Source organism: Anarrhichthys ocellatus, unplaced genomic scaffold (genome assembly GCF_004355925.1).
Source record: "Anarrhichthys ocellatus isolate YVR2014 unplaced genomic scaffold, GSC_Weel_1.0 scaffold49, whole genome shotgun sequence".
In the NCBI taxonomy this organism is placed as follows: Eukaryota; Metazoa; Chordata; class Actinopteri; order Perciformes; family Anarhichadidae; genus Anarrhichthys; species Anarrhichthys ocellatus.
Window position 1 is genome coordinate 2456576 of NW_022280079.1, and position 9670 is coordinate 2466245.

Genomic DNA, 9670 nt, shown 5'->3' on the forward strand with positions numbered 1-9670 from the left:
TGTGTGTGTGTGTGTGTGTGTGTGTGTGTGTGTGTGTGTGTGTGTGTCCTGATATGAACAAGAATCAGGTTCAGTATTTAGTGTCTCTGAAATAGTTAATAATTTGTTGATTTTATCAAGTCACCCATAGCGCTTTACTTTTTTACATTCAAAGCTTCTACTGAGGTTTTAGAATGAAGCTTTGAATGTCTGTCGTCATATTTTAGTTGTGGAATGTAACTCAGTACATTTATTCAAGTAATGTACTTAAGTACAATTTTGAGGTACTTGTACTTGAGTATTTCCATTTCATGTTACTTTATACTACATCTCAGAGGAAATATGTACTTTTAACTTCACTACATTTATTTGACTATATTAGTTACTAGTTCGGCTGCTAAGTAGTATATAGACCAGTTATGAAGTATATAAAGTAGATATAAAGTGTTTTTAGCTGAGCGTACATCTATTATTTGAAATGGGCCATTCTGCTAATGGCTAACTTCTGGTACTTAAAGTAGATGTTGATGCCGATACTTTGGGCTTTTACTGACGGTGGGGAAGTTATGATTGGCGTATGCATGAACCCAGCGTGACACTGTTCTAGCCCTCTTGCCATAATCATGATGGAAGCCCTCCATCTCTTCTTTGACCTTCTGTTTTCTGCCTCTCCTCTCTCAGGTTTCTCAGACGTGGACCAGACGTACGCTCAGCGGACGCAGCTCTTCGACACGCTCGTCAACTTCTTCCCAGACAGCATGACTCCGCCCAAGGGCAACCTGGTCGACCTCATCACGCTCTAGCCCCCCCGACACCTTTCCCCTCCCCACTGGAAACCGACTGAACACCCACCCATCCGCACGCCCGGTTGGGACGTAGGAGACAGAGACCAGTTATTTTTCTACTCCTGAATCCGTTTGGTGGGATTAAACATCTGGAACTCCGTCACACTGACTTCCTGCTGCTGCCACGGTCTGCATCGGCCGGTGGTGAGGGTCGGACACACACACACACACACACACACACACACACACACACACACACAACAACAACATTGTGGTATTCGGATATGTGTGAGACTCGACGACCCGAGCTGTTTCTCTTTTCCCTTTTGGGTTTTCTCTTGCTGATGAACGTTTCTGGAAGCTCCTCTAAACTCGGCCAAACATCGCTTGTGTTTTTCATCTTCACTTGGAGAGTGAAAACATGATATGCACGCATTTATTTTCAGTCTTTCTTTTTTTTTTTCATAGACTTTTCCTGTTTTTCGTATTGGATTTGTGCTTCGTACCGATGCCCACACCCACGCACAGCCCCCTACAGGCGTCCATTCACGTGTTTATAGCGAAACATGTGACGTCCGTTCTGGCCAATTGTTGCGAAAGTCCAGTTAAAAATTCATCCTCTGTTCTTTTTGGTAACATTTCAGCATCTCCTGCAAGATCCCAAAGTACACTTACATTTTGGTTCGCTTGCTTCTCTGCAACACGTTCAGCTCCGATTCCTGACGGCCATGCAGAGGCCACAACAATTTAATAGTGTTGTATTAACAATAGAGGAATGATTCCATGAGATAAAGCTTAATATATATCTAAATATACCTTTATATATTGGTTTAGGTTGTAAAACTGGCTTTTTTCCCCTCATTAGTTTATGGACTTAATTCTAAATGGTGTACAGAATATGTAAATATACATATAGGGATTTTCTTTTTGTTTAATTTTTTTGGGTGTGCATTGAATCGATTCCGTGCTGGATCATGATCTCTCTTGTTCCTCTTTACCTAAAAGTCAGGGTCCCCATACAGCAACTTGCTGGCTCTACATTGAATTACTCGTATTTATTGGGAAGAATTCAAAGCGGTTGGTGTGCGCGTGCGAATGAAGTGCTGGTGCCAGTATTCCAGTTTGACTATTGGAGTGGGGAAAAGGGCATTTTGTGTCAAAGTGTGTTGACCAGATGTTCCTCAGTGTGATGAAATAATCACTGAGATTTTCCTTTTTTTCCTCCAAAAAATCCCACAAGTCGGCCTGAATACATTTGTGAAGTTACAGCAGAGGCAAAAGGATAGTTTGGATGTTTTGAAGTGTGGTTGTACGAGGTACTTCTCAGAGTCGGTGTATTTCCTGCTGTAGATGGAGTTTGGAGAAACAAACATGAGTTATAGCCGTTATCTCTGCTCTCTTCAAAGCCACCAGACTTCTTTGACAGAAACGGTAGTTTTAGCTCTCAGAACACAGGGTTTGCTGCTCTACCGCTGCCTCCATCGGTTAGTTTGTTTGTGTTTATGTGTGACTTTGGTGTTTTAAAGGGTTAGTTTGGATTTACCAAAGTCACACAATAACACAAAGAAACTAACCAATTAAGGCGGCAGTAGACCAGCAGCTCCTGTGTACGGTCTGGTTCTTCAAACTCCTTCCACTGTAGTAATACACTGACTATGGAGAAGTACCTCATACAACCCCACTTCTAAACATCCACACGGTCCCTTTAAGCAGAACCAGCGTCCTCCATTACAAAACATGACACTAGATGTACTCTCATTAGGAGGAATGTGACACTGCTGATTTGTAGTTGATCTGTTTGGTAAAGGAAGAAGTGACGCGGGTTCCCACCAACACAGTAGCTCTGGAATGTCTTTAACACGTTTCCGATAATCCCTCACACATGATGTCAAATATTGGTTGTAGCATCACTAAAAAAAGAATCATGCAATATCAAAATTTAGGGTAAAAAAAAAAAAGGTGTGCTGTTTGAGAGGCCAGTTTTTTTAACAAGTTTTCTTCTGTACGAAAAGACGGAAAAAAAGTAAGGGTGGTGTTTGAGTTCACCAGCAGACAGTGGAGCTGATGTCAGATACTGCTCTAATGATTCACCTGCTCACATGCGCGTAGTGTTGAAGTTGAAAGGTTTACCTCTGCTGTCAGCCAATCATCACTGGGGGATGTGTGGGGGTCCTTGTTCATTGGTGCTCTCTCAGTTTGCTCATCTATTGTCTTCCATGACTTCCATCAACACCGATCGTCTCTCCCAGTGCTGCGTTCATAACAAACCGGGCTTCATTGGAACACTACGCCACTCGCTGTCATCTCTGGCACATCTGCTACGACTGTTAAACCTCAATTTGTACATATTTGTGTCCAGGATCAGTGCAATCCCTGCTTATGAGCTTGAAGACAAAAGGACATCATCAACAAAAGAGCTGAATTGGGTCCAACGACCCAAGTCAGTTTATTTATTGGTGAATTGAAACATCTCTTTCATGTTAAACACTACTTTGACTGGAGCGTCACATTTGTAAACGAGTGTAATTCAGGGTTGATTGAACATGATTTATGAGTTTATTGGATGATAATTCACCTTTTATGCTCTTATCTTTGAAGGTACAGGATGGAGCTATCCCAGTCTTTATGCTATGCTAAGCTAACTGTCTGTTGGCGGTAGCTTCATATTTAGCCCACAGGCACGAGAGTGGTGTCGATCTTCTCATCTGATCCTTAGCAAGAAAGCAAATTTTCCAATATTATCTCGACTCCTTCTTTAAGGGAACATGAGTTGTTGCAAAAACAATCAGTGGTATGGTCCTGAAGTGTTGCTTGAGCTTGGAATGGAATATTTTGATGCTTTTACATTGAATGCACTCGATGTGAAATCTCTACCTGGTGAATTCAGCCAAGAGGCCTCACCTCCTCACTTGCTTCGTCCTGCTTTAGATTTCATAAGGTGTTTGTTTACACTACAATGGAGAGCTTCCCATTATGCGCGCTGAAGTTCAACATGTAAAACCTGCGATGTTTGCTGCTCTGCTGATACGCTCTTCATGTCATCGATCCTGCTGGTGTGTTTTCACCGACACTAAGACGAGAGTAGTTATTTCAGACCGATGGAGCGACAGACTCAACACAAACATCACTAAATTCATCGGTGGAGGAAAGTAAAAGCTGGAACAATTCACCACGATGGAGCAGCACTTCCCCCAAAAAAATGTTTTGTGCTCTTGTTTTGTTGCCGGCGGATGACAATAGCAACGTTCTGAAGCGGAAACGCTGATGTAAAGAAAAACCAGACCCCAGAGCAAAAACAAAAATAATTCGTATATCTGATGAAATGAGAATGCGATGAGAGGACATTATTTATATTTTGACATCATGCTTGCCGTAGCATTTATTTTCATTTTGTGACAGAAGAAAACTGCGTTAAAAAAGACTAATTAAATGCCAAATGCTACTTTTCTTTTTTGCTATTTTAGGGGAAATACGGTCCACACAACAATGTTTGATGGATGGAGTGGTATTTTCATTATTATTATTTTTTTCCATCTTGCCCTTCTCCTGACCCCTGGGTGGGACTCAGGAGTTTTTAAGGCTGGTACTCAGATCAGTGAGCACTACTGTGGATACAGTGAATATGTAGAAAGCCCTGTAGTATTGCATTGTATGTAATGTATATAATGAATAAAGATTGTATTTTGTTCAGGTTTTCGTAACTTCCGTCTCCGTGCTGTGTCTGCAGAACAGGAGAACTGTGGGACCAAAGTGAAAAAACAAACACAGCCTTTTTATTTTCAAATCTGAACAATTAGAACAACATGATCGCCGAGGCGATCGACCATTTACAGCTTCCAGTGTGTCAGACCCCTGTTGTTTGCCTTCAGCAGCAAACAATCCATAAATACATGAAAAATACTGATAACGTACTTTAGTGAAAACATCACAGCTATAATAAAAGTGAAACTGTAGACACACAACGAAAATATAAAAAAAGCAATCAACAGGATGATTGGAGTGCCCAAGGTGATGGATTCACTTGAATACAAGTACATATATATTAACTTCTTAATGGGTTTAAAAGGAAAGAAATGATTCAAACTGAACAGAATCCAAAATGACATTTGCCCGGGTTCTGCTTTGAGGGTTTTAATATCAAGTCGGACAATTTAAAATGTCAGGAGACTCCACCCTCCAGCAGCAACACCGGTGTGGAAGAAACAACTATTTACAGTGTCGACCTAAGAGGTGGTTTTTAAAAGCAAAGCAAGTATCAGTCCAGTTGTATTCTTATTAGCAACATTTGACTAATAGTGGACTTTATTTTGTGATCATTCTTTGAGGTTAAAATAGAATACGTGTCCTGGTCCTTAAATTTCAATACATTTGTAACATAAAACTGCGAATTTGCAACATGAGATCATTTTCTTTTGCTTTAACGCAGGACAGTGTGTTCTCAGGTGGTACTTACAGAATAATGAACAATTCCATTTCCCTTAATTTCTGTCGAGTAATTTGCTTTAAAGACATTTTTATGAATGTGGCCACAGAGTACAACATGCGTATCTGTAGGTGTCAACTTCCTGTTTGACTTTTGTTAGAAAACTGCAGAATAGCTACTACTCATACCAGATCAACGTAAGTAATCAAGGTTATGTTTTATTGCTCATGACATTTTTGAACCAATGGAAATATTTCTTTAAAGAATACTGAGCGATATCCTCCATGTATGGAAAGCCAGAGGGGACAGAAGCAAAGCGTTCCACACTAGCATGCTATTTAGCACTCTAAAAGGTGTTTCAGTATGTCTGAAACCAATAGTATGTGAATTGCTTACTATTTCTGGTGAAATATTACATAATGCTAACACTGGGAACTGCGCCGGCATAAATATCCCAGAATGCAACGCGGTAATGACAACGGCGTTCATAAAAGATGATGGCAGACGGCTATGTAACGTCAATAACGCTTCAATTGAAGTGTAAGTATAACTAGGCGTGATATATATATATATATATATATAGATATTTATATATATAGATATTTATATATATATATAGATATTTATATAGATATATATATATATATATATAGATATATATATATATTTATATATATATATAGATATATATATAAATATATATAAATAAATAAAGAAACAAGTTAAGTCTTTCTGATTCTCACAAATCATCGTTTGGTTACATGAGAGTGGCACGAGTTACCGCTGTTACGCGTCTCCAATTTCGGACTTCGCATTTTATTAAGAAAGCTGGAACCTTTTCCCCTCGTTTGTATTCACGTTAAATGTATCGAGAGAGCGCAAAACAAAACTTCCGTACACCCTGGCCTCAAAATGTGGCACTGTGGATTAAAAGCCCATTTGTCTTTTTTCTATTCACCTAAAGAAGCGTCTTAGTGGACATCGTCTTTCTTAATGAACAGTTAACCGGCGCCGCCTTCACAGCCAAAAGCGGAGAAGTGCCCAGACGCTGTGAAGCGCCCCGAGGTCCTCTACGTCTAATAGTAACTCTAGAACTGCGGAGGCAGCCGGCGTCGGTGTTACCTCTCTGAGCTTCCTCCTCATTGGGCCTCCGGAGCCAGCAATCCGTTTAACAACGTCACCTGACTCTTCCTCACTCGCAGAAAATAACTGGAAAGTACTTTATTTACAGGTGATTGTGTACAATTTTTTTATGAAAAGGCACAATTTTCTTGTCTGGTCTGGAGCACTTAGAGTTTTCAGAGTGAATTGTGTGAAGTCACTTATAAAAACAAATGTTTAGTCAAAACATTTAGTGGAGTTTTTTTAAAGGCCACCTTGTACGATTTGATTGGTACTTCATCCCCAAAGGCTTTGATACTTTTAATCTTCATTTATTTTTTCCTATCAAACTAGAGTAGAAATATATCAAACAGACAGACAGCATTAATGTGGGGGCGTGGCTGATGTATAGGAAGTATGTGTTTGTCTTCTCTAGCTACAGGGACAACAACCTCCAGGGTCAGGAGTGTAAGATAAGGGCTGGCATGGAGCAAGAAGTTTGGATTCTTTTTTTTGTTTTGGCGTTTGTTCTGTCGCCATCTCCTTTTCCTCCTCCTCCTCTTCCTTTTCCTCCTCCTCTTCCTTTTCCTCCTCCTCTTCCTCCTCTGTCCCCAGTCGTCTCTCTACAAGTGCGTGTCCTCCTCGTCCACTATGTCCTTCAGCAGGTTGTCGATGGGGACGATCCAGCTGTCGTTGAACTCTCCGTTCAGCGCCACCTTCTTCTCTTGCATCTCCGGCTGCACCTCCATCACCTCCAGCGTCGGGTTGTCGTGGTATCCATTCTCCACCGTGTGCAGCTCCTCTGTCAGGTGCTGCTGCAGGGATTAAAGGGACAAAGTCTCTAAAAGCTGTCTTCATATTTGATACTGCTTATTTATGTTAAAGGGAAACTTATTTTCTATGTCTGGTTGAAGTATGTCACTAAAAGTGTTTGTTTTTGGGGCTGACAGGCTCAGATTGTTAGAAATGTCTGACAACATTATGGAAAGAACCCTACAGAGAAATGGAACCTTTTTCTTTACCTTTCACTTGATCCGATCCGATCCGATCCGTCAAACCAAGTCACGCTCGAGGAGAAGTCTCGTTCGTAAATCCGGTGAGAGGTGACTTGTTGCGGGAAGACAACGGTGTAAACGGGTGTGAGAGTCTGAGAGAGGAGTGCTGGTATTATCAGAGTTTGTTGTTTTTCAACTTCATGGCTGAATAGTGGATTTCTACAATGTGGATGCGATGCGAGATTTCAGAACGAGACTTCTCCATGAGCGAGACACGCAATGACAAACGGAGCGAATCAAGCGAAGGGTAAAAGAAAAAGGTTTTATATCTCTGCAAAGTTCTTTCTGTAAAGTTGTCAGAGACTAATAACAACAATCTGACCCTGTCTGCGGCAAAAACAAGCACTTTAAGTGGACGTACATTGACGGCGAGGAATAACATTGCAGCCTGTATGGCGGCTGCAGCTTCTCACTCCATTTCAGAGACTGTTGTCCCCATTAGTCACTTAAGACACAAAAACATGGAAGAATAGGGTCCAAGTTAAACAATAAGTTTCTCTTCAAGTACCTTTAAACTAATTCAAAGTCTATGCATTGACATTTTTACGTTTTACAGTTACATTTGTATTCATTTTCATGCATAAATCTTCTAATCAAGGGGGAAGTTTGTCCCGGCATGTGTGCAGCAGGGCTGAGTACTGTTGAGTACTGCCGACAGCTGTATTATCTTTGCTCATGTTGTTACACTAGTATGGAAAAAAATCAATCAAAACGGGACCAACCACTGGTTGGTACAGAGGGAACACTATTCGTCCACACCGGCCAAAAGAAAACCTGAAGTAATGTGAGCCCTTGAGGGTCAACCCCTGTGGGACGTTTTGTAGCACTACCTGGTTCTCGTTGTACGGCTTGCGATGGTGAGAGGCACAAACGGCGAGGATGACGATCATGATCAGCAGAGCTCCACTGGAGGCCAGGATGGCTATCAGGGTTTTGCTATCTGTTGGTTTCTTTAAGCAGAGAATACAATACCAGAATGACATCTCTTAACACCACGGAGCCCGTCACTGACTCTGCAAGTGTTTCAATATGCTGACAATACCATGTCTTAACCCTTACCTTGGTGATTTCTTCATAGTACTGGGTCGCGAGGCTGGTTTTCACTGTGAGATACATTCAGGTGTATTTGTTAGCAGATAGAAAATTCAGTTGGCCTCTAATTCAACCTGACAAATGTGACTTTTCCAAAGAGGAGGACAATGCCTCACCTCTTCCATTTATCTCCACACAGTCGAACTGTATTTTGCCGTTGTGGTGCTGCCATGTAAGGGTGCAATTCCCATCTTGCAAATTGACCATCAGCCGCCTGCACAGCTCCACCAGATCTTTCTCCTCCTCTTTCTGAAGGTAAAAAGGGGCACATCTGTAAACATCTCTGCAAATAATAAATCCTTTACATTTTTCTATTTTTCCATGAATGACTCCGAGCTGAGCCGTCGCTAAGCTTCTATGCGGTCACAGTTTGGACAGGAAGGTCAAAAGTGACGGCTGTCATATCTTCCTATGCCGTGATGTGTGGGGTATTTCTGGTGTGTAATGGAACAGCACAGCTGTGTAGGCCGTCAGACAGAGAGGGTGAGTATATGAAAGAGGTGTGGGAAAGAAGGAAACTAGTGAAAGGCAGGAAGGGTTCCCACTGAAGACACTTTTTCCACCCAGTTACTGGAATCCTTTTTTTGTTTATAGCGAGCTTCACTGTTTCCTAATGATGGATCCGCCCAGAGCGTCCTTCACTGGTGGGAAGTATTCGTGTTTTTTTCAGACTAGTTTACTTAAATATTTACCTGGGAGATAGTTTAGAGGAAATGTCCATTTTTTCTCCAGCTCCTTTACATTCTAGAAACAAAAGTCACATTTAAAGATCCCGATACACCGTGTTAGAATGGAACAGAAGACAGGAGATGAGTCAGCAGTTGCAGCACAGAAGAAGTTGCTGGTGTGTCTGCCCTCTGCAGGGTATAGTTAGTATTATTGTATTTTGGCATAGTTTAAAAACAAGTTAGCATCTTCCTTTATTAATTTAATGCACACACCTTGGATGTTGCCTCACCAACAGGTGCATGTTGCAAATGCATGGCCCGCCACTGGTGGACTGGTTATATAGTGGGACAGAGAGGCTGAGTAGACTGGTTGTAGTGGGACAGAGAGGCTGAGTGGACTGGTTATAGTGGGACAGAGAGGCTCAGTGGACTGGTTATAGTGGGACAGAGAGGCTGAGTGGACTGGTTATAGTGGGACAGAGAGCCTCAGTGGACTGGTTATAGTGGGACAGAGAGCCTTAGTGGACTGGTTATAGTGGGACAGAGAGGCTCAGTGGACTGGTTATA

General features: G+C 41.7%; 1 protein-coding gene and 1 long non-coding RNA gene across 3 annotated transcripts in view; one reads left to right on the forward strand and one right to left on the reverse strand.

The window, feature by feature from the left end:
• Positions 1–4030, forward strand: part of LOC116395762 (uncharacterized) — a 5076-nt gene extending 1046 nt beyond the window's left edge. The window contains exon 3 of the long non-coding RNA XR_004213545.1: positions 661–4030. This is a non-coding gene — a long non-coding RNA (uncharacterized LOC116395762). The remainder of the gene's footprint in view (positions 1–660) is intronic.
• A 1846-nt stretch (positions 4031–5876) lies between these two features.
• podxl (podocalyxin-like) overlaps positions 5877–9670 on the reverse strand; it is a 19838-nt gene continuing 16044 nt past the window's right edge. Inside the window, exons 5-8 of one of the 2 annotated variants that reach the window (XM_031869850.1) lie at positions 8552–8684; positions 8403–8446; positions 8174–8293; positions 5877–7100 (exon numbers count right to left, since the gene is read on the reverse strand). In XM_031869850.1, coding sequence (XP_031725710.1) covers positions 6912–7100; positions 8174–8293; positions 8403–8446; positions 8552–8684 — 486 coding nt within the window. In that variant the 3' untranslated portion in view covers positions 5877–6911. Of the gene's footprint in view, positions 7104–8173; positions 8294–8402; positions 8447–8551; positions 8685–9670 lie in introns of both variants that reach the window. The other variant, XM_031869849.1, reaches the window with a different exon arrangement.